This window comes from Ostrinia furnacalis, unplaced genomic scaffold (assembly GCF_004193835.3).
Source record: "Ostrinia furnacalis isolate ACB-3 unplaced genomic scaffold, ASM419383v2 OfSCF0635, whole genome shotgun sequence".
NCBI classification, from domain to species: Eukaryota; Metazoa; Arthropoda; class Insecta; order Lepidoptera; family Crambidae; genus Ostrinia; species Ostrinia furnacalis.
The window spans coordinates 189672-214161 of record NW_021130874.1 but is presented as its reverse complement, the minus strand read 5'-3'; the positions used below and the strand labels follow the sequence as shown (position 1 = coordinate 214161).

At 39.6% G+C, this 24490-nt stretch overlaps 2 protein-coding genes across 2 annotated transcripts in view; one reads left to right on the top strand and one right to left on the bottom strand.

Annotated features, from left to right (window-relative positions):
• The first annotated feature begins 12 nt into the window (after positions 1 to 12).
• On the top strand, positions 13 to 6056 carry ppk23 (amiloride-sensitive sodium channel pickpocket 23). The gene is made up of 11 exons (XM_028323300.1): positions 13 to 428; positions 584 to 681; positions 1058 to 1160; positions 1265 to 1319; positions 2552 to 2697; positions 2773 to 2878; positions 2961 to 3237; positions 3309 to 3447; positions 3680 to 3786; positions 4624 to 4807; positions 5778 to 6056. Exons 1-11 carry the CDS (start codon positions 241 to 243, stop codon positions 5887 to 5889), a joined length of 1515 nt encoding a protein of 504 aa, XP_028179101.1. The 5' UTR covers positions 13 to 240; the 3' UTR covers positions 5890 to 6056.
• A 1281-nt stretch (positions 6057 to 7337) lies between these two features.
• LOC114366451 (probable cation-transporting ATPase 13A3) overlaps positions 7338 to 24490 on the bottom strand; it is a 31615-nt gene continuing 14462 nt past the window's right edge. Inside the window, exons 17-22 of the mRNA XM_028323319.1 lie at positions 19919 to 20083; positions 18342 to 18400; positions 18035 to 18183; positions 16728 to 16915; positions 11576 to 11758; positions 7338 to 9723 (exon numbers count right to left, since the gene is read on the bottom strand). Coding sequence (XP_028179120.1) covers positions 11624 to 11758; positions 16728 to 16915; positions 18035 to 18183; positions 18342 to 18400; positions 19919 to 20083 — 696 coding nt within the window. The 3' untranslated portion in view covers positions 7338 to 9723; positions 11576 to 11623. The remainder of the gene's footprint in view (positions 9724 to 11575; positions 11759 to 16727; positions 16916 to 18034; positions 18184 to 18341; positions 18401 to 19918; positions 20084 to 24490) is intronic.

Sequence of the window (24490 nt, the reverse complement as noted above, 5' to 3'; positions counted from 1 at the left end):
TGCGTGTTTGAATTGTAATATTGTAATGCTATAATATTTCATGGCACACTTTTAAACGGCTTTTAGATGTCGTTACAGGATAACTTTTAATAGGCAATACTTATGACATTACGTATGTCACGCAATGGGCGGTCGATATTTTTGATATTATCGGCCTAGCGTGATTCAGTATGTTTATTGCCCAACTGTGCATCATATCAGTGGTTACGGAGACGGTTGAAAAATGTGTAAAATAAAAATATGAGGGTTCACCCTGAAGGATCGAAGCGGAAGAATGGATTTGTGGACGATGATGGCAAGTCCTCGGACGGTGGACCTTTGTCATTGCTGGCCACCAGCCTTCGCCATCAAACGACTGAGTTCTTTAACAACTCCACGCTGCACGGTGTGCGTTACATTGCTGAAAAGGAACGACCGTTCTGTGAAAAGTAAGACCTGTCTGTCTATAGTTTACTCGGATGCTAAATCCCAATAAGTTATTATTCACGGAAGAGACCTAAATAAGAGACGAGTTAAAGGAAGTGGTTATACTTATATTATAACGGATTTTTTCTGGAACTGCTTTTTGAATATATTTTTTCAGGTTTATGTGGTTTAGCTTTACGGCTGTAGGTGCTGTGACCACTTGCATCATCATTGTTAGTTTGTGGGAAAAATTTCAGACCAATCCAACAATTACAGGTAAAAGCCTTTTAGATAAGTTAGTTATGTTTTTTCACTTAGGTACACTCTTCAGTGAAAGAGTTAACCAAGTTTATTTTATTTTTCTTTATTAAGGAAACAAACAGCATGAGTTTATACATGTGAACTTAAAAAATAAGAACAGAACAGTAGCCTAATCAGTTTCCACAGATAAACTTTACAAGTTAATCGAAAGTTATGCAGAGTGCGAGCAATTTAAAATCACAAAATATAAAAAAATGCACAACAAAACCTCCATTCTTAAAAGTGGATTAAAAGAAAATTTAATATTATTATTTAAATTAAAGTTAAAAGTTTAAATTTAAAGTTAAAAGCTTATTATTTAACCAGCTTGCCATTTTAAACACATTTGCAGGTTTGGATACGGATTTCCACAATTGGGACGTGCCGTTTCCAGCTGTCACATTGTGCGATGTAAATCCCGTTGATGATGAACTTCTCCAAGAATACATAGAATCGTAAGTGTATACTAACCCCATGATATTGTAATTTCTTTTGTCAATATTTTTCCATTATTATGTTGTTATTAGCTTCTTGGATATTTTCTTATTATTCTGCACAGTATCATGACACTCATTCGAGCGTTGCGAACACCATCATGCTTGAACGGTGGCTGGGTAAACCATCTGCTTTGCAACTCGGTTTTTTATTTTTATTGACTAGTAGCTGTTATCGTACATTATTCTTCTAACAAATCTTTTTTTATTTGCCTACCAGTTATATCGTCAGTTGCAGGTTCACTTGGGGTAACTGACAAAATACAGTTTTTCAGTAGAACCGTTTAAAGTTTTTTTTCGTCTTAAATCGGACATAACTTTTTTCCTATTTAACCTTTTTTGGATCTGTTTTTACAGAAATGCTTAGGTTTCTACGCGGTTTTAGATTAAATAAAAAGAATTATCTAATATGTTTTAGTAAAGGAAATAAATTGCAGTTACACCAATGTATTTTTGTACTTTTGACAGTTACACTAATTTTACACCATACTTTTGGAAAAAACATAGGACAAATTGGTGTAAGTACTGCCCAAATTAAAATAATTTGATGTTTTTGCTGGGTTTTGTTTACTTAGTTGCTGTATAATTTATGTAAAAATATTAAAAAATTAGAGAATTCATGAAAAAAATAACATTTTGTCGTTTTCTTTGTTTTTTATTTTATTTTATTAGAAGTAACTTTTATTTTATTCATTAAATAATGTTAAAAAAGCCATGGGAATCAAGAAAATATGTGTATTTAATTTTTTTAAGACAGAAATATTGAAATAACTAAAGTATTACTGTGAAACTAAGTAATTTTAATATTTTTTGAAGCTTTGACTTACCTATATCCCATTAAAACACAATTATTATGATAAATTATTTTATTTCCATAGTGTGCGTAATAAATAACTAAAAAGTCCTAAAATTATTATTAATTTCCCATATTTCGGGTAATTTTCCCACGTAAATAACTGAGAACACTGGTCTTTGACGTATTATTTTTTCGAGTGAATGACGTTTGATTTCAATTAATTTCAATATTTTAATGTCGGGAAATAAGTGATTGGATTATTATTTTGCCTGTGAAATGTGATTCCTTAATTTTTGTTTGTTCGAACAGAACGGTTTTTACACAATTTCATCACACAAGACATGTCGAATTCGTGTTGTTTTTTCGCTGCTTAAATGTGTCAACTGTGTGAAGTTTGCACTCGAAGTGGTGTAACAGGGTGTGAATGTGTGCGTGCCGGCCTGTACGTACAGGCACGCTGGTGTATCCTAATGTCACAGTATTTTGTTGATGAGAATCCGTCCGACTTTTTTTATAGGTCCATGTAGTTTAACCCTAAAATGTGTTACCGCTTTAGATCGTACGTCGCTGCGATTCGCTATTCTACGACTGCGAGTGGAAAGGTGATTCGGAGGAATGCTGTGATCTGCTTGTGCCGGTGTTTACCGAGATGGGATTTTGCTATGCTTTCAACTCTAGGCACGCTGAAAAAACATGGCCCTGGTAAGTTACATACCTACGTTTTTTTTTTGCATGCAGTTATAATTAGAGGTGTTGTATTTCGGTTATTCATTTTAGGCAAACTCAACCGCAACCGGATCAATTCGCAGAAGCGTTTATACACGAGACAGATGCAAAATGGTCGTTTCTATTTAATTCTTATCGTAACGACACCACCATTGAAGTGAGTACCTTACTTGTGTTCACCTACATACAGCATTTAGGTCTGTTTATAAGACTACACTTCAAATTAAGGCTTGGTTTAGGTCTACATACATTCGACGGAAGAAGCGGCTGGCTTAGAGCAGAGCGCTCAACATTCGTGGGACCGACGAGTGGAAAAAGTGTCATTTTCCGTGAAACACACGTACACTACAGAAGACGCCCGGCAGTTGTCTATACGCCAGCGCCGCTGTATCTTCGCAGATGAGCAGAAACTAGAAACCTCCAACATTTATACGTATTCCACTTGTATGAGGCAGTGCCGTATGCAGAGGAGTCGAGCTTTTTGCAAATGTGTGCCGCACTTTTATCCGACCACAAGTAAGAGAGCATAATTTTTTGTAAAATACACGTAGTAGAATATTTAAAAAGGTTTATTACTTTATTTATAGAGGGCTACAGATTTTGTACAGTTCCCGAACTAAAGTGCATAGCGGATAACGTAGACGCGATCACGGACGTGACGCGTTGCTCGTGTGAACTGGGCTGCAAACACACAGTTTATGAAGTCGAGAAGCTCACTGAAATTGAGTAAGTAATTAGTATAATAGTATAACTTTGTTTTTCCTTTGTTATTAAATTGGCACTCAACATGGTACATTTAAATAATGTGTTATCGAGGTCCGACAGAAATTGGCGCCCAACGTGGTACGTGGTGGAACTGTAGGTGTATAGCGTTGACGTTTTAACAGCACTTTCTGTATCTGAACTGAAGTCAATTTTAGTTTAGTCAACAAAGTACATAATTATTTCAAATTTGTAGTTCTATGAAAGCATCAGGCTCGACAAGTTCACTGGAAACGGAGTTCGTGTCGTGGCCAATGGTGCGGTACAAACGCGAGGTGCTCTTCGGTTGGGTTGACTTGTTGGGTAAGCATTACGTCGTTCATTGACTTTTTTCGTACTGTTTTTCTTGTTGTATTTCATTATGCAATGTTTGACCCGTCTCCGTAATATACGAATGTCCCTTCCCGACTCTTAACTAAGTAAATGTTTCGTCAAAACGGTCTGCGTATAATAATAATGCCAAGGACTTTTTATAAGATATTAAGAAGTTAAACTTAGCTCCAAACTTAAAAATAGTAAAAAAAAAAAAAACCAGTGATTTTGATTACCCGGTTAGAATGCACGCCACGATTTCTGTATTTATTTAAATATGCTTATCGGTGTTGTGATTTACCGCCGTGTAGTCCATTTTATATTCACACTATCAGTTTTCTTCGAAAATAAAAAGTAACTTTTTGAAAAGATTCCAATTTTTTTACACATTGTACCGTGGCGTGCGTCGTTGCGAAAAATTGTTTGGATAAATCTGAGCAAGTTCAAAAACTCGTAAAACTCATTTATATTTGCAAATTAGGCTTTTAAAAAGCTCTTTTAGAGTAGGCGCACACCGTTGATTTTTCGTCGGCCGATAGTTTAGTCGGGCTGTTGATCAGTATGGGCCTGTATGGGAGCGCGCACACTACGCCGATTCGATTTGGCCGATTCTTCATACAATTTGAAATCGGGCACAACTATCGGCCACAACTATCGGCCAACTAAAAATCAACGGTGTTCGCCTACTCTTACACGTCCCAGTATTAACCCTACCACTGCTTCGGGACAATAAACGGGTCAGTCTCAGATCATATCCCTTCTATGATCTGAGGGGTCAGTGCTGAGAAGAAGCAGCGCAAGCAACTCAGTCCTATGTTTGTGTTTTAGTATCATTCGGCGGCATAGCAGGCCTGTTCCTCGGGTTCTCGCTGCTGTCGGGCGTGGAGCTGGTGTACTACTTCACGCTGCGCGCGTGGTGCGCGGCGGTGCGCGACGCCGGCACGCTGCGGCGGGAGCGGGCCGAGCGGCTGGCGCAGCCGAAGCCGCCGTACGACCTAAGCCTCGTTCCTTGGTGCGTTTGATGCTTAAATAACGCCTAAGTAGGTTTCTGAGATAGTGTAGCGGTGCGGGAATGGTTACTTCACGCGGAAGCGTGCGGAGCGGCTGGCGCAGCCCAAGCCGCCGTACGACCTGAGCCTCGTTCCTTGGTGCGTTTGATGCTTGATAACGCCAAAGTAGGTTTCTGCCATAGTGTAGCGGTGCGGGAAGAGATTACTTCACGCTGCGGCGGGAGCGGGCCGAGCGGCTGGCGCAGCCCAAGCCGCCGTACGACCTGAGCCTCGTTCCTTGGTGCGTTTGATGCATAAATAACGCCTAAGTAGGTTTCTGCCATAGTGTAGCGGTGCGGGAAGAGATTACTTCACGCTGCGGCGGGAGCGGGCCGAGCGGCTGGTGCAGCCGAAGCTGCCGTACGATTTAAGCCTCGTTCCGTGGTGCGTTTGATGCTTAATAACGCCTAAGTAGGTTTCTGCCATAGTGTAGCGGTGCGGGAAGAGATTACTTCACGCTGCGGTGGGAGCGCGCGGAGCGGCTGGCGTAGCCGAAGCCGCCGTACGACCTGAGCCTCGTTCCTTGGTGCGTTTGATGCTTAATAACGCCTAAAGGTTCAGCCAAACCAACGCGAACACCGCTACACACTATCACAGAAACCTACTTAAGGTTCAGTCAAACCAAGCCGGCTGATCGCGTTGGTTTGGCACTTTGGCCGAACCTTAAGTCTGATCGCCATCGCTGCACGCCGGCTGATCGCGTTGATTTGACTGAACCTTAAGTAGGTTTCTGTGATAGTGTATAGCGGTGTGGGAAACTTAGTCGAAGTCAGGCTTTTAAAATCAAACTTCGTAAACTATTCAAGAATATAACTTTCCAAAAACCTGTCTTTTTTCTTTCCTTTAAATATAAGTTTCCATTCAATATGATTCCTTAGAGACCTTTTTTCAACATCTGTAGTACAAATTATGAACTTATGAAATTTGTTTCAGGTGGAAACAGCCACCGGCTGCCCGCAGCGCGCGGCCCCTGCTGGTCCGCCCGAAGGACACCCAGCCGCCACAATACTCGCCACCACCAGGATACCCCACTTATTTGCCTTAAATGGAATTGTTTTCTCTTCGTAGTGAACTTTTGTAAGCTAACTCTTTTCTTTCATGAGTTTGATGCGGTGTTTTTGAATCCTATTATGTGTAGCCATGAAACAGGAATGCTATGTACTATTAGTTTAGAAATTTTACATCACTATTATTAAACTTTCTTACACGCAACTCTACTCTTTTTATTTTTCTTATCTTCGAAAAGATTAGGAAAGGATTTTTCTAAATAAAAATAAGTTTATTATAATGAACCATTTATTTTATGGTCACATCCATCTAAAACGTCGCAGTATTAGTAAAATTTTAATCGAACTACATTATCGTGACATAAATTGGACACAAAACAGTCAACAAGTTCCAAATACTGGAGAAATATAATATAAACATAGACAATTTACAAGAGTCTAAAAACAACCACAATAATGCAGTTCAATAAATAACAAGTTTAAAAAGAGAGTTCTTCAAAAATGTATCTCTTGATATTTTACTCTACATAAGATTTGAAAAATCTAAATCAAACAAAGCACCAAAATAATCTTACAACGGACTAAATTATTAGGAATGGATTTAAGTTAATTCTACAATTGGTTGGAGCATAATACGTTATGTAAGAGGCGACTGACTATGCCAGACCAGCCTGCACATCAGAACTTGGGTTTTTGAACAGGACTGACCTTCTTTACAGCAAAAAAGAAACGAAATACACAAAAGCAATCTAATGTATTTTCATAATACAGAAGACATTAATAGTAAAACTAAGATATCGTAGATAAAATTGTAACAAACAGGGGAAACCAGTTGATTATTTTGATGTATTGAGACATTTTGTGACACTGGTTTTGAAAACCTACTTAGGTATTTCGTAAACATGTAGGTATGTTTCACTTAAAAATAATATTCATTAGTCAATCGCCACTTTACAAACTTGTGATTCTCACAAAAAACACTATATTAGTTGATACTAACTTAATGCTAGTATTGCAAAAACAAATTGACAATAGTCAATCTAAGCGAAATGCAACTTAATTTGAAAAAGTAAAAAAATATTAGTATAAAGAAGAAAACTATCACTGTTAAACATTTCACTGTACTGGTTCTAAAAGTAGTTTTATTTGCATATTGCAAGATTTAATTTTGACACCTTTTGTAATAAATCTTCACACGTTATACTGTATGATAACAAACCCCGCCGAGCAAGAGGTCTAAGTGCTAGCAATAGTAAAAAACAATGATAAAAACTTTGGTAACTGACAATTCACGAAATATGCATGTTCAAAGATATCAATATGGCAATGTCGTATTTAGGCGGTTATCACACTGCGCCGCGCTCCGCCGCGGAGCGCGGGACGACAGATTTAATCATTGTATGCAAATACCTCAGTTTGTATAGAAAACACGCGCGGCACTTCACACTGACAACGCGTCCGCGCGAGGGTTTTTTTATATGAAATCACGCGCTCCGCGTCGGAGCGCGGCGCAGTGTGATAACCGCCTTACTCTTTAGTTAAGATTTCATGGTTTGATTAAATAATACACAATAGTATAGCGAATTATACAAAACGATTTGTGCACATTGTCTTTTAAAAAATATTAAAGAAATGTGAAACAATTGAAATGAATCAGCTAAACAAACACTCAATAAAATAAAAACTAACAACAACTCAAATTTTCATTCACATTATACCGCATACAACTATACAAAAATAAAGATAAATCTAAAATCACTAATAATTAGTGTAAAACAATAAGTACATACTGTTAAGAAATTCCCGATTTTAAATCATACTAAATAATATTTTCAAAGAATCTCAATTATAAAAACTAGTATGATCATTTATCTACAATAAAATAGGACATCACTTATAAATACCTATCTATCTAATTTATGATTATAATTTAGGGGGATTAAGTAAAATTGGCTAGAGGTATTAACTATGGAGAATTCGTTATCAATCACTGAATTGTCAATTCGAAAAGGTGTGATACACAGCTACGTCAAGTGTATAAATATGCAATGTAATAAATACTTTAATTTATCAAACCCTATTGCAATAACCAGTTGCGTTGTATCATACGCAACAGAGTTCGCACAGTATAGTACGGTTTAAATTATGGATGCGTGTATAACACCTTCAAAATTCACAATTTATTCATCATCACGCATGTTACAATAGGTAATAGGCGTAAAATGATCGTCTGAAACGTTTTAATTAAAGTGTAATATTTATTGCATGTCTCACTGGGATATCTTTTTGGTTTTAACTTTCCAATAAACCCAATGTTACAATAACCTGGTTACTTATTCGAGTGAATATCTCTATCACTAACCTGTTTTAAATAAACTCTCAAAATAATGAAATGCATAAAAATAACACAAGCGATTATTTAATTATTGATATCGTGTTTTACGTCGCATGGTAGACCTCGCCTCGTAAGTAGCATGCCAATGTTTGAACCATTTTCTATTTCATCAACACTGGTAAAAAACTAAGTAGAATTGTTTAGTAAGTATCTTGTTTAAGTCTTAAGTTTACTATTTAATTGTACAAATTGCATTGTTAAATTAAAATTATAAGTGCTATGTGACAGTTGTCTAGCAGTGCAAACATAATACCTGCAATATTTACCAGTTAACAACACGTTGGTAAATAATTATCAATGTTACAATTGATTGAATGATCAATGTTACAATAAAATTGATTGCTAGTTACGGCATGAGCCAAACAATATTTCTAGACAAGTAACATTATTGACATATTTAATTTCATGAACACTTTACATACAGTAAAAAATGTAATAGAAACGAAATCGACAACGAATGTTACATTGTATAGAAGCATGTGTACACTGGTAGGTTGCGAGATTTATTTTCCTATAGATGACAAATTCACTAACACATATTTTTGGTCACATTAAGTTGCTTGGCGGCGATCAATCGTCTAAAACTATCTCACTAATCACACATATCACTAGATGATACTGCCTCGTATTAGATAGCGAATAAGGGTTACCCCATATTCTTAGAGACATTCTTCCTACATTTTCCATTGAATGTCGTTACGGTGTGTATAAATAATGAATATATTTGACAATGTGTTACTTACATGCCAACAGTATTGCTCAAATGATAATAAATGTCAATTCTGTTGTAACAGTTTTCATTCTAAACTAAATTTTAAAAAATGTGCTATATCTTTTCTTAGAAAATGATCATTCTTTGGGAAGATTAGGAAAGTTTTTAAGTTAAAAACTGGTACAATAGAATTGGATAGATTACTCTATAACACATTGCCAAGCATATTAATTTGTCGTCAATTTATAGGGCCCGATTCTAAGACATTTTTCATGTCTAAAGTCAGTCTATACTTTTCCTTCTTAAGTATAAAATAGGACAGCACCAAAGAATACGTATACTTATATTTGAGGCTTCTATGATTTAGTTGACACCATTTCCCAATATATTTGGCCAAAATCTGATCTAATTTGGTCACGTGAGTCTCAAAAGTTTGCTGTGACGGATTAGGTCACGACATAAAAATTGGGGATTGGACACTATCCAAAAATAAATGCTCATGTCGATTTTTAATTATGTATCAATAGCTGGTTCGTTATTATTTTTTTGGTCAGTTGCCTTTGGAAAACTGAAGCTTCGAGTCAAACATGCGTAATTTCACACAATCTCTACAGACGAACAACGTTTTGACATCTCATAAGAAGTAATGTCACTTGCCTGATAATATCCGAACCCTGATTGCGACCTCAATGGTAGTCACCGTCCCATTACATCAAGAAGTAAGCTATAGTGGACTTTATTACAAGTACTGACGTCTCAGAATCGGGCCCAGAGCCGTAAGAGCCGTTCGTCTCGTAAAGTGCCTCGTACCAGTCAGCAGACGTGCGCGGGCTCGCGCGGCGCCCACAGCGGGCAGGCGGCCTCGGGCGGCGGCTCCTCGACGTCGGCGCAGCGCCGTCGCACCATTTTGAACAGAGTTCGGAACTTCTCGGTGTCCGATAGTGTTGCCTGCGGATAGAAATGAGATGTAGCTTCGATATGCAGCTCGAGTGAGTTGAATACAGAGTTATTTGAAACAATTTGTGTAGGACGCTCGGCGCGTCATGACAATTTTTTTAATTTTAGCAATTTGTAAATACAAATCTATACTACTATTATAACCCTTTCGGACCCGCGCTTAAACTAGAAAGAAATTTGTAATTTTGAACATGAATTTTAGGTAATTTGGGGTCGCAGATTACGAATCTGCTATAATTTTCCAGATTTTCCGCCGCCATCTTGGAAAATTCATATACCAACAATTGTATCAAACTGGGCCCTTCACTTCCTACGTACAATTGTGAGGGTCAAAATTGTAAGGGGTTTGGAAATTTTATTAATGGCATGTATTCCGAAAAACGTATTTATAACCAGTAAGGAATCAACAGGTTTAGTTTTTATACCAGTATTTGCCATTTCATATTGATTTTTGGGCAAAACTATCTGTTCCATGAGCTCAACAGTAAATATAGCGCTCGAAATATTATTATGGAGTTTTAATTTCTCCTGGACCATGAACAGCATCTCCTGGAAGATGTTGACGATTGAATGGCATCGTCTGCTATGCCGCTTGCATACTCAGAGGAATGTATCGTCATGAATGTCTGAGCATTCATCAGAAGAAGAGGAGTAGTTCATCTGAAGTAGTCGAAACTAGCTTTTGTCGTTGTCATCGCTCTCATCCCCAGATGCATTGAGCATCTCTGCGATAGTAGCGTCGTTTAAAATCGGAAACATGGTGCGGAAACCATGAAAAATTAATAATTACGAGAAACTTAAAATACGCATAAGGTATCGTAGGGCCCACGTCGATACAATTGTGTCAGTAAAGTTCGTTAAGCCGTTACGCCAAAGCCTTTGCTTACAAGTAGTCACTGTTATCACAAAAAGATGCTATTTTTAACTATTTATCTAATCAATAACTTGTATATTACTACAATTACAAAATAACAACATAGTAGGTACTTTCTTTTGCCAAGTCGGGGAGCGCAATCAGTCATGAACTGTACAGGTTGTAACCTGCTCACCAACTGCGCTTCGTACAAAGTTTGCAAGCGAGGTGAAAGAACGCATCCCGCACAATCGTACGATACTTAGCCCATCCACTTCCGATGTAAAACTAATGAGTTAATCTCGATTTTGTAACCCGCACAATTGTATTGGAGCGGTCCGAAAGGGATAAAAGCGAAAGTAACTCTGTCTGTCTTGCTTTCACGCCTAAAACACTGAACAGATTTTAATGAAATTTCGCATAGAGATAGTTTGAGTCCTGGGAAAGGACATAGGATAGTTTTTATCCCGGTTTTTGAAACAGGGACGCGCGATAGTTTTTCTGTGACAGACAAAATTCCACGCGGGCGAAGCCGCGGGCAGAAAGTTAGTTACTAATAATCCCGTTCACCCCTCGCGGTACTGGTAAACTAAATGTGCTTGTGTTACGAGTGGGTTTCCCATAATAGCCCAACCCGCGTTCCTCGGATCACAAGTCGGACAGTCCAACACTTTCACCGTTCGGGTATTGTCGCTTCAATTGAATGGTTAAATGAAAAAGAAAACAAGAAAGCAATGGGTTCTTTAATTTTTCCTATCAAATCCGGTGCCGATATCTTATTCCAAACAAAATAAGTAAGGCGATTANGGCCCAGACCCGTAAGAGACATGTATCTCGTAAAGTGCCTCGTACCAGTCAGCAGACGTGCGCAGGTTCGCGCGGCGCCCACAGCGGGCAGGCGGCCTCAGGCGGCGGCTCCTCGACGTCGGCGCACCGCCGTCGCACCATTTTGAACAGAGTTCGGAACTTCTCGGTGTCCGATAGTGTTGCCTGCGGATCGAAATGAGATGTAGCTTCGATATGCAATTCGAGTGAGTTGAATACAGAGTTATTTGAAACAATTTGTGTTGGACGTTCGGCGCATCATGACAATTTTTTTAATTTTAGCAATTTGTAAATACAAATTTATACTACTAATATTATAAATGCGAAAGTAACTCTCTGTCTTGCTTTCACGCCTAAAACACTGAACCGATTTTAATGAAATTTGGCATAGAGATAGTTTGAGTCCCGGGAAAGGACATAGGATAGTTTTTATCCCGGTTTTTGAAACAGGGACGCGCGCGATAGTTTTTCTGTGACAGACAAAATTTCACGCGGGCGAAGCCGCGGGCAGAAAGTTAGTTACTAATAATCCCCTTCACCCCTCGTGGTACTGGTAAACTAAATGTGTTGTTGTGTATAATAGCCCAACCCGCGTTCCTCGGATCACAAGTCGGACAGTCCAACACTTTCACCGTTCGGGTATTGTCGCTTCAATTGAATGGTTAAGTGAAAAAGAAAACAAGAAAGCAATGGGTTCTTTAATTTTTCCTATCAAATCCGGTGCCGATATCTTATTCCAAACAAAATAAGTAAGGCGATTATCATACTGCACCGCGCTCCGCCGCGGTACGCGAGACGACAGATTTAATCATTGTATGCAAGTACCTCAGTTTGTATAGAAAACACGCGCGGCACAACACACTGACAACGCGTCTGCGCGCGGGATTTTTTATATGTAATCACACGGCATTTGGCTGAAACAACAACAACAACAACAATCACACGGACCGCGGCGGATAATCGTCTGATAGCCTGACTTCTATTTCTATTATTAATATTTTTAATGGTTCAAAAAAGAAATGTAAACCATTTTTCGTTTTCACTTGTTTTGTATCTCACCTCTATCCCTATAGCCAAGATAAGGTGTATGACGGGTATGATGAGCAGGTAGACACGGAACATGGTCTGCGGCGCGTCGCCGGGCGCCGCCTCCACCACCTCCATCTGGCGCGCCGCCCACTGCCACGGACACAGAAGAAGCATCACCACGAACACGGCCTGGCTCAGCAATGTTATCACCATTGCGTCTGTGAAAGAAACAATAGGGATGTTTCCTGGGTCAAAAAGCAAGAGTTTTAATTAGTCCGTCAGTTAACTTATCAAAAAATACTCTACACGTATTTTTCACTTTTTCAAACTAATGAAAATTTAAAGAGATAAAGCTCGCCAAAGTTCACAAGAAGAGGCCCGTGACGTCAATGCGTGCACAAAAGTGCCGCACGTTGTGACGTCGTGCGGAACTTCAACGCACCATAACTATTTAATTATTTGTTAGATTGACAAATAAAAATATATGTGTCCAATATTGTTTGATATTAAACATGACGGACTAAAAAAATTTTTTTAGGAAACTAGCCTATTCAATGAGGGCTATCGTTTTAGCGCTCACCAGTTAGCGCCACTGTAGAGTAAGGTCCTGTCACTTGCTAGTAGCGAAGACAGTGGCACCAACTGGTGAGCGCTAAAGTGGTAGGAGGACTATCGCATTTGCACTCATCAAGATGGCGCATCTCCCTCAAGATTTTCAGGTTGGGAGCGACCAGCGATAATTAGAGGTGTTTGTATAATACAGGTATAGACGTCCCTAAGACACCCTACGACTGCTCCGAACAATAGTGATAAAGTTCTTTTGAAACAATGCTCAACGATATCAGTACCTAAATGCCGATTTAAAAATTAATGATATCCTAGTGGTTTCTCTGTCAAATTAAACAAGCTGTTAAAAGATAAGAAAACTTACAATTATTAAAGAAAGGCTGACGGAACGGCCATCCTTTAGCGTACACGCACGCCATTATCAAATACTGGAACGATGAAATTATAAATATCACTGTGTTCTCCCAGCATCTAACTTCTTCGACTTCTGGACCCCCAACGACTGGCACAAACCTAGAAAAAAAAAAAAGAAAAAATAATGTCAGTGACCTAATATAAAATCAACGTGCAGATCGAGTCTTGATGACGTACCCCCTTTACTAATAAAACTTACACGCTCGTTGAACAGTGTTTTAAAGTAACGTTTTGTATGGAAATGTCACTTTAAAGCAGTGTTCAACAACTGTGTAACTTTTTATTAGTAAAGGGGATAACATGTAATAGAAAAGTTACGTATAGTAAAAACCTAATAGGCTAATATTATGTGCAATAAAGCTTAAAATAAATACGACTACGACGTCTAACGTCATTAGGATATTTCGGCACTCACCAAGGCTGCGCGTAGAGCAGGTAGATCGGTGCCAGCTGCATGACTAGCACCAACGATACCTGGAGGAAAAGATTAAACACTAAAGAAGAACGGTCACGCCCCATACAAAAAAAACCCAGACCCGACAGAAACGAGACATACCTCAGTTTTTTTGTCATGTCTTAATTAGTAAAATTATATATTTTTTATATTCGAAATCTATGTATAACACCTAATTATTACCCTTTGTTTTTGTTCAGGCGCCATACAAAAACTAATACAATAGCCTATTTATCACCAAAATTGGTAAATGTATGTACCTAAATGTCTATTACAGCTGCTATGGAATGTGTCTAGGTGACCTGGAGATACAGCCGGATTATACAGGGTGGTTATACATATGGAACCATAAGTGATCTCACTCGATTATTTCTAAACTATACAAGATATCGAAAAACTAGTTACTGATTCTGAAAGTGCTTCACGAGCTCTTTCAAATGGTGCCAATAATAGGTTACAGATTATGGAAGCTGGTAACATTGAATTTTTGGATTTTGTAACTTCTCGTTTCCACCCTGTATAATCCGGCTGTATCTCCAGGTCACCTAAATACATTCCATAGCAGCTATTTAGGTACATACATTTACCAATTTTGGTGATAAATAGGCATTTTGTATTAGTTTTTGTATGGCGCCTGAACAAAAACAAAAGGTAATAATTTGGTGTTATACATAGATTTCGAATATAAAAAATATTAATTTTACTAATTAAGACATGACAAAAAAATTGAGGTATGTCTCGTTTCTGTCGGGCCTGGGTCACAGATGACCGTTCTTCTTTTAATACTCAACTTGCATTTATAACGTTATTTTTTTAACGTAAAATAACGTTAGTTTACGTTACAATAACATAAGCCTGTAATGGTGCGCACAACGTCAACCTGATACTTTCTCCAGAACTGTCATCTGGTTACTGGACATCGGTCAATGAGGGCTATCGTTTTAGTGCTCACTAGTTAGCGCCACTGTAGAGTAAGGTCCTGTCAGTTGCTAGTCGCGAAGACAGTGGCACCAACTTGTGAGCGCTAAAGTGGTAGGAGGACTATTGCATTTGCACTCATCAAGATGGCGCCACTGTAGAGTAAGGTCCTGTCAATCGCCAGGGGTGCCAACTGTTAAGTATAAAAACGATAGCCCTCATTGGACAAAGATTACTAAAATATTTGGACATACTCCACTAAAATTCGCGTAGGGTCACCACTAAAACTCGCGCGGGCAGCATGAGCAGTGCACGCGAAGAAACAAGAACGAGGAAACTCTTGGCCAGTGTTGTCACCTTGATGGTTTACACCACCAGAATTGGCGCTTTGTCAAGGCTCTTGGTGGTATATTTTCATTACCTAGCGTTTAATTTTTCTGGTGGTTTTTAGTGGATTTTCAGTATTTCAATGTGGAATTGAATACGTTTTTGAAAGGAAAACCCGCCATCGTTCCGGAATTTGTAGCTTATGCTTATAAAACATTCGCTTGTATATTTTCCGCGAATAAAAGTCGTTCGCATTTCAGTTTGTAATAAATCTAGCGCTTTAATAAAATCCGAGGTGGCAACACTGCATATCGCACCCGCTCTGTGCACGGATCACATTACGCCGGATGCCGGATCCCACAAGAAAGTCAAGTCAGTTTACTTTAATCAAAATATGCGAGCCGAGAGGAGCACGGGCGAGTTGGGCGAAGGACAGATGCCGGTGAAACTCGTTCATACTGCTGAACTTCTGTTCGATTCTGCCGGAACTTCGCAGTGACAAAACATCCACTAGCCCTTTCGGGAGTTTTAGGCCGGGTTCCCACTATGCCGGACCGGCATTTCTGCCGGAAACCGGACACGAGTGTTCACATTACACCGGATCACCGGATCCGAAATCCGAGCCGAATGAAGTGCGGGGAGCACGGGCGGGGAGGGTGGGCCGCAACTCGTTCACATTACTCCGGTCCGGTGATTTTGTCGGCATTTTGTAGCGACAAAACGCTCGGTAAAAATGCCGGGCTCGGCGGAAAAGCCGGATCCGGGATAATGTGAACAGCTTCATACAATTTGTACCGCCGCTAGGCCTTCCGGCGATTTTACCGGACCGGGAGATTTGCCGGTCCGGCATAGTGGGAACCCGGCCTTACCGTTCCGGCGTAGTGGGAAACGGGCCTCAGATGTCCTGGATCGGCTTNATACAAAAGTCAATTTCTTAAGAAAGCTTAAGAATAACGAATAAAATAAAAATAAATGTTGAGCTCCATACAAAAAAAAAGGAAATTGTCAATAACTTATTAAATAATAACTTTATCAAGAAACGTTACATAACATAAAATATTCCTTTTTGGTAAAGGAACACATTGGCATATTAATTTTTTCAAAATTAGGCACTTGATTTTTGAGCGACGCTAAGTCTATGAAGCTCTAATATCAGCCCACCGTGCGCCGCGGTACGCGAGACGACAGATTTAATCATTGTACGCAAGTACCTCAGTTTGTATAGAAAACACGCGCGGCACAACACACTGACAACGCGTCTGCGCGCGGGATTTTTTATATGTAATCACACGGACCGCGGCGGAGCGCGGTGCAGTGTGATAATCGTCTAATAGCCTGACTTCTATTTTTATTATTAATATTTTAAATGGTTCAAAAAAGAAATGTAAACTATATGTCGTAAAATTCATTTGTTTTGTATCTCACCTCTATCCCTATAGCCAAGATAAGGTGTATGACGGGTATGATGAGCAGGTAGACGCGGAACATGGTCTGCGGCGCGTCGCCGGGCGCCGCCTCCACCACCTCCATCTGGCGCGCCGCCCACTGCCACGGGCACAGAAGAAGCATCACCACGAACACGGCCTGGCTCAGCAATGTTATCACCATTGCGTCTGTGAAAGAAACGGGATGTTTCCTGGGTCAAAAAGCAAGAGTTTTAATTAGTCCGTCAGTTAACTTATCAAAAAATACTCTACACGTATTTTTCACTTTTTCAAACTAATGAAAATTTAAAGAGATAAAGCTCGCCAAAGTTCACAAGAAGAGGCCCGTGACGTCAATGCGTGCACAAAAGTGCCGCACGTTGTGACGTCGTGCGGAACTTCAACGCACCATAACTATTTAATTATTTGTTAGATTGACAAATAAAAATATATGTGTCCAATATTTTTTGATATTAAACATGACGGACTAAAAAAATTTTTTTAGGAAACTAGCCTATTCAATGAGGGCTATCGTTTTAGCGCTCACCAGTTAGCGCCACTGTAGAGTAAGGTCCTGTCACTTGCTAGTAGCGAAGACAGTGGCACCAACTGGTGAGCGCTAAAGTGGTAGGAGGACTATCGCATTTGCACTCATCAAGATGGCGCCACTGTAGAGTAAGGTCCTGTCAATCGCCAGGGGTGCCAACTGTTAAGTATAAAAACGATAGCCCTCATTAGTCCTCATCATCATCATTTAAGACGGGACGTCTACTGTTGAATAAACAGAATGGAAACGATAAGTGATCTTACTCGATTATTCAATGTTTCCAGTTTTACGATATTTTTTTAGTTTACCTACGCGACTGTACCAAATGTATGGAAGCTGGAAACATTGAATTTTCGGATAGACACAGTTTATTCTGTAACCTATTATTGGTACCGTTTGAAAGAGCTCGGGAAGCACTTTCTCGATCAGTAATCAGTTTTTAGATATCTTGAGTAGTTTGGAAACGATCGAGTGAGATCACTTATCGTTTTCACCCTGTAGATCTCCCTCAAAGATTTTCAGGTTGGGAGCGACCAGCGATAATTAGAGGTGTTTGTATAATACAGGTATAGACGTCCCTAAGACACCCTACGACTGCTCCGAAACAATAATGCGCCAGAGTTGAGACTGACAATAGTGATAAAGTTCTTTTGAAACAATGCTCAACGATATCAGTACCTAAATGCCGATTTAAAAATTAATGATATCCTAGTGGTTTCTCTGTCAAATTAAACAAGCTGTTAAAAGATAAGAAAACTTACAATTATTAAAGAAAGGTTGACGGAACGGCCATCCTTTAGCGTACACGCACGCCATTATCAAATACTGGAACGATGAAATTATAAATATCACTGTGTTCTCCCAGCATCTAACTTCTTCGACTTCTGGACCCCCAACGACTGGCACAAACCTAGAAAAAAAAAGAAAAAAAAATGTCAGTGACATGATACAGGATTAACGTGGAATAGAAAAGTTTCGTAGTAAGAAAGAACCTAATATCATGTGCAATAAAGCTTAAAATAAATACGACTACGACGTCTAACGTCATTAGGATATTTCGGCACTCACCAAGGCTGCGCGTAGAGCAGGTAGATCGGTGCCAGCTGCATGACTAGCACCAACGATACCTGGAGGAAAAGATAAAACACTATTTATTACTGCTGTGTACTATTACACTATAACTTGCATTTATAACGTTATTTTTTTAACGTAAAATAACGTTAGTTTACGTTACAATAACATAAGCCTGTAATGGTGCGCACAACGTCAACCTGATATTTTCTCCAGAACTGTCATCCGGTTACTGGACATCGGTCAATGAGGGCTATCGTTTTAGCGCTCACTAGTTAGCGCCACTGTAGAGTAAGGTCCTGTCAGTTGCTAGTCGCGAAGAAAGTGGCACCAACTTGTGAGCGCTAAAGTGGTAGGAGGACTATCGCATTTGCACTCATCAAGATGGCGCCACTGTAGAGTAAGGTCCTGTCAATCGCCAGGGGTGCCAACTGTTAAGTATAAAAACGATAGCCCTCATTGGATAATGATTACTAAAATATTTGGACATACTCCACTAAAACTCGCGCAGGGTCACCACTAAAACTCGCGCGGGCAGCATATGAGCAGTGCACGCGAAGAAACAGGTACGAGGAAACTTTTGGCCAGTGTTGTCACCTTGGTGGTTTACACCACCAGAATTGGCGCTTTTTCAAGGCTCTTGGTGGTATATTTTCATTACCTAGTGTTTAATTTTTCTGGTGGTTTTTAGTGGATTTTCAGTATTTCAATATGGAATTGAACACGTTTTTGAAAGGAAAACCCGCCAACGTTCCGGAATTTGTAGCTTATGCTTATAAAACATTCGCTTGTATATTTTCCGCGAATAAAAGTCGTTCGCATTTCAGTTTGTAATAAATCTAGCGCTTTAATAAAATCCGAGGTGGCAACACTGCATATCGCACCCGCTCTGTGCACGGATCACATTACGCCGGATGCCGGATCCCACAAGAAAGTCAAGTCAGTTTACTTTCATCAAAATATGCGAGCCAAGAGGAGCACGGGCGAGGCGGGCGAGGCGGGCGAAGGACAGATGCCGGACAAACTCGTTCACACTGCTCCGGTCCGGTGATTCAAATCATTCTGGGAGTGGGTAGTCAATGCGAAAAAACGCTCAACGGTTGGAATGTGCAGGTGTCAAAATGTCCATACGGACCGGCTGTCAGTGTGGCAAAAAGTATGAACGTCAAAAAGTCCCAGTGTCAAAATGTACATTATTACCATGGTTACAATGGTTTAGTGATAAATGGTACACATCACAAAATACAAGTACAACAAAAGGTGTGATAGATAAAATGATCAACTGATATATTGTGCTCATGATTTAATTAATAAAATTAAATGTCAAAATGTTCAATGTTCTTGTAGTCCAGCCAATAAAGATTTTTTGGACATTTTTACCTTGATGCATTTAAACACGTGTTCACGTTAGCTATTATACAATAAGACGCTTGTTCGAATAATAATAGCGTTTTTTCGCATTGACTACCCACTCCCAGAATGATTCAAATGATGACAAAACATCCACTAGCCCTTCCGGGAGTTTTACCGTTCCGGCGGAGTGGGAACCGGGCCTCAGATGTCCATGATCTAACCTGCAGGATGAGCGGCAGGATGCTGGGCAGCGCGACGAGCGACACGGGCGGCGAGCGGCGCGTGAGCACGGGCCCGGGCCGCGCGCGCCCCAGCGACAGCGCCAGCAGCGTCGTCAGCACCAGGTCGATGTACAGGAACTGGTTGTTGCCCAGGATGGAGTAGAACTGCCGGCAAAAATAAACATTAGCTGACCGCTCTCTTTAACCGTTACACTTATGTACCAGAGTAAATACAAATGAGTAGGTCATCTTCATGGGAACGCACGGGCGCGGTTTGTATGTCAGCGCGCCAACACGTATGCGGCGCGCACGCACACACTGACAAAGTTTAGCGGTGGTTGCGCCGAATTTTGTCAGTGTGTGCGTGCGCGCCGCATACGTATATTGGCGCGTTCACATACAAACCGCGCTCGGTGCGTTTCTATGAAGATGACCTCTTCATTTGTATTTACTCTGTATTTACTAAGCCACGAATTGAGCAAAATTACGCCCGATTTCTACCAAGGCGGAGCGGAGCGGAGAAATGTTTAGAACAACAAATCAGATGTCTTTCAGATTTAATGGGCCTTACTATAAGGTTCAGAACTCATGAAGCAGTTTTTACCTGCACTTGCGCAACTTCTGTAGAATGCAGATAAGAAATAAGTAAAAGCACATTACAAGACGCGTTTTACGCCCGAGTTATGCGCGGTTCGTTGTAATGCCCGTAGTTTATACACTGCGGGTGAAAATCGCTTCGTGAGTTCTAAGCCTTAAACTCAAAAAATAATAATCATTTCATACTTACATTATACAAAATGAGAATAGAGAAGAACTGTATAAGCGAATAGAGAGCCATATACTTGAATATGGCGAAGGACGTGCTGAGAGCACACCGGCCCTCCAGCGCCAAAAGCTTGACGCAGCTGATGTTCTGCACTTGAGACGTGAACGGCGCAGCCACTGTAAACAAAAAGTTGTCATTTAGAGACGATGTTCTCGAACTTCTTTCTTATTGGCTGAAGACCGTTTAGCCTTCCCTTGAAATAGCTGTACACTTTAGAAAGATGTAGTAGTGGTGGTAACTAGTTATCTTACAAAAAAACAAACAAATTTCCACATAGAGTTCCCACCATTGCAACTCCTGCGCAGATAGGATCTACAACAACCGGCAATAAAAAGTAATAAAAACTCAACCAATGAAGGCACAGTTTGTACCAGGGAAAGATAAACTATCATTGGACTAGCCCAGACTTCACCAAAGCGGAGATGTGCGGAGATTTTCAAAGCGTAGACGAAAATGTTTTTTAGCTAAGGTGTGTCCACCGAAGCTGTGCAGTGTCACTACACGTCGTCAGCTTGCAAGGCACATCTGGCTATTGCACTCCGTTATCTCGTATTAGCTTTGGTGGAATCCGGACCTAAGAATCGACTTCTTATCGCAAGGCTCATGCCGTCTCGCTCGCTCACCTGACGCATCGGCCTCGGAGAGCGAGATGCCAACATGCGCGGCCTTGAGCGCGCCGCAGTCGTTGGCGCCGTCGCCGCACATTCCCACGATGAGGCCCTCGCCTTGCAGCGCCGTGATGAGTTGGGTCTTTTGATCCGGCCCGAAGCGCCCGAATACCAGACCTAAACAAACATTATGAAAACTTCCAACTGTTTACTTTGAACATTTACTACGCTCGAAATTCGATAACTCAAGTATAGATCCATATTTAGCTTAGTACGAGGGGCTAACGGGACTATTAGTAATTTCTGCGAAACAATTTCAAATCAAACGAGCAAACGGATGACCTGATGGTAAGTGATTACCGCCGCCCATAAACACCCGTAGCTTCGGGGGAGTTACAGGTGTGTTGCCGGCTTTGAAGATATTTAAAATATTATAGTTATGCGAATATCAGGCCACCCCAAACTGTTGCGTGAGTGTAGACAAAATTACTATTCCTAGGCAAAAATAAGAGGCTAGTAGAGGAAAGTTAGACTGCCGAACTCCTGCAGTTGAAACTAAATAAATGGCTTGATGATGATTCATATTTATTTAGGTATTTGATTAGATGCAACTCACCTTTGCTCAACACAGCCGGTAATAGTTCAGGATAATGGGCTCTAATAACAGTCCAGGTTTTGCCTTCCATCGCGAGAACATACGCATCCATAGACATTTTTGGGGGGCAGCCTTCACCAACCACCTGACAGAAAATCATTACATAAAGAAACATTGCAAAAACAAAACTTTATTAAATTAAATTGATACAACTAATAAGACACCTGTTAGCGATTATTCAAAAACATTAAATAAATATACCTCCATGTTGAGAGGTGGTCTAGAATGGTCAGTTTGCTGATGTCCGACTGTGATCAAAACCAGTTTTTGGTGCGGCTGAACCATATAACAACCCCGCGCTACCGACATTGCCGTCATTATGTTGTCCCCTAAAATTAAAGAAAGAAAAATTAGGACTTAGTCACAAGATTACTGAAATATTAATCCCAGAAAATATCTCATGCAGCAATATAAACTACAAAACCTAATTCTAATTTTAGCCTTATATTTATTTTAGTGATGTATATGTAAAAATGTATATGTAAAAACTAATCAACGTGAATCGCTAAAATGGCGCTAAATTGACTATAGTCTATCCAATATAGCTTGATTAGAATGACAGCTATCAAACGAATGTGACTAGTGCTGGGTATGTTTCGTACGGTTCACATAGATGTATCGATAAGTTTTCGAAAAAATGATATAAAAAAATGCACCCAATTTTTCTTCATATCTTTATTCATAAAAATGACAATTATAATTTAAATTTAAAGACAGTAATATTTAAAATAATCATGTCAAGGGTGTACAACCCAAGTCGTAGTCATTATCATCAGTGTTCTTCAGTGGTTTTTTCCTCTCGCTAGAGGGCGGTGGGCATCTCTTCTAGAGCAATGGTGCTATGAATACCCAAAAAAATACCGGTGATTGATTTCCAATGTTTGATTATTTAAGAATGAAATGTTTTTTGGTTTTTAATAGTGAACATTTAGATAAACGTATAACTTGACTTAAATATGTTAAAAAATTTGTTAGAAAAAAAAAATAGTTAAATATGTTAAAAAATGAGGATCATTTCGGTTTTTAGCTGTGAATGCAGATTTATAGGGCTAAGAAATCCTTAATATACAGTCCAAAAATTTTTGTTCTACGACAAAAATTGACGAAGTTATGGCCAAATTACTAAAAAAGTTCACTGACCGCCCGGCGCGGGGACGATGACGTCACTATATCCGATCCGAACGCTGCCGGCGTACTGCGTGGATAGAAAAAAAATTTTTCTAGCCAAACTGTCAGTTTTAGAGAAAAACTTGTAATGACATTTATTCATCAGAATAAAGTAAGCTATCGATAGGTAATTTTTTAAAATAGAAATTGTGAAAAATATCGCAAAAAATCCATACGCTCATACGATTCAATGGAACGCGGACACGCGATTGGGGTCTCCGCGGTGGTATATTTGGCGATTTATTCAAATAAAGTGTTCATACCTAAGTGTTGTTAGTCATATTGGTCATATCTTCTTCCAAGTAAAATATAAAAATGTATAAGTATTAATTTATTTACTTCTAATAATAAGATAAAGCTGAGGCAGATACACTCTGCCTAGGCTACAAGCAAGACATTGTTATGAAGATCATTTCGATGTACACGCAATACCTACCTGTTATTTAGTTTTTCTGAGTTTATCCTACTACGTACCAACCTATCTATTCGCCGTTCCCATGGGCGGGCCAGCTGCTGCAGGAAAGGACAGCTGCTCCCTCCTGGAAATTATTTAATCTTAGCCTAGAAGCTGGGTATGACTCCCCCGCCCACCTCCTCTCCCCAGGTCATAAACCGGGCATAACTTCCCCCTCAGCCAGAAGTTGGGTATGATTTACCCCCCCCCCCCCCAGGCCAGAACCAGAACCCTGCGNTGGATTGTGGTATATCATTTGAAAGGTAATTTTGTTAGCTTTCAAATGATATCAAAAAGATTTAAATAAGTTTCTTACCTAAATTTAGGAAAATATTTCAATAGGTCGAAGGACAAATGGACGAAAACTAATCTACAGGGATAGCTAATTTTGGTTTTCGTCCACCCCAGTGCTTGCTCGTGACGTCATGGACGAAAACACAACAACGTTTAAAGCTGTTTTTTGTTTTCGTCCACATTTTTTTAACGGTTTTTATGGGTTTATCACTGTTAAAAAGTGGACGTAAACTAAAATGTTTAATGTAATAGCAATAAAGATCATATTGGAAGAAAAAACATTGTATTTTGTAGGTCCATTGAAGTAAAATGATTATTAAAAATATTAACTAGACGTCAGGGTTTCCGTCCACGTGGACGAAAACCAAAATCTTGCAAAATTGTTATGCTAGTATTAGTCCCCTTAATTATCTAAGATTTCTATACAAAAACTTTAATAAACCCTTAAAATAGTGTTTATTATGCTAATAATTAGACATACGTGCCAAAAACATTACGTAAAGTAGCTAAAACAGTAATTAAACATACCATGAAAGTTCCCTACCGGCACGTTTTTTTTTCTAACTTG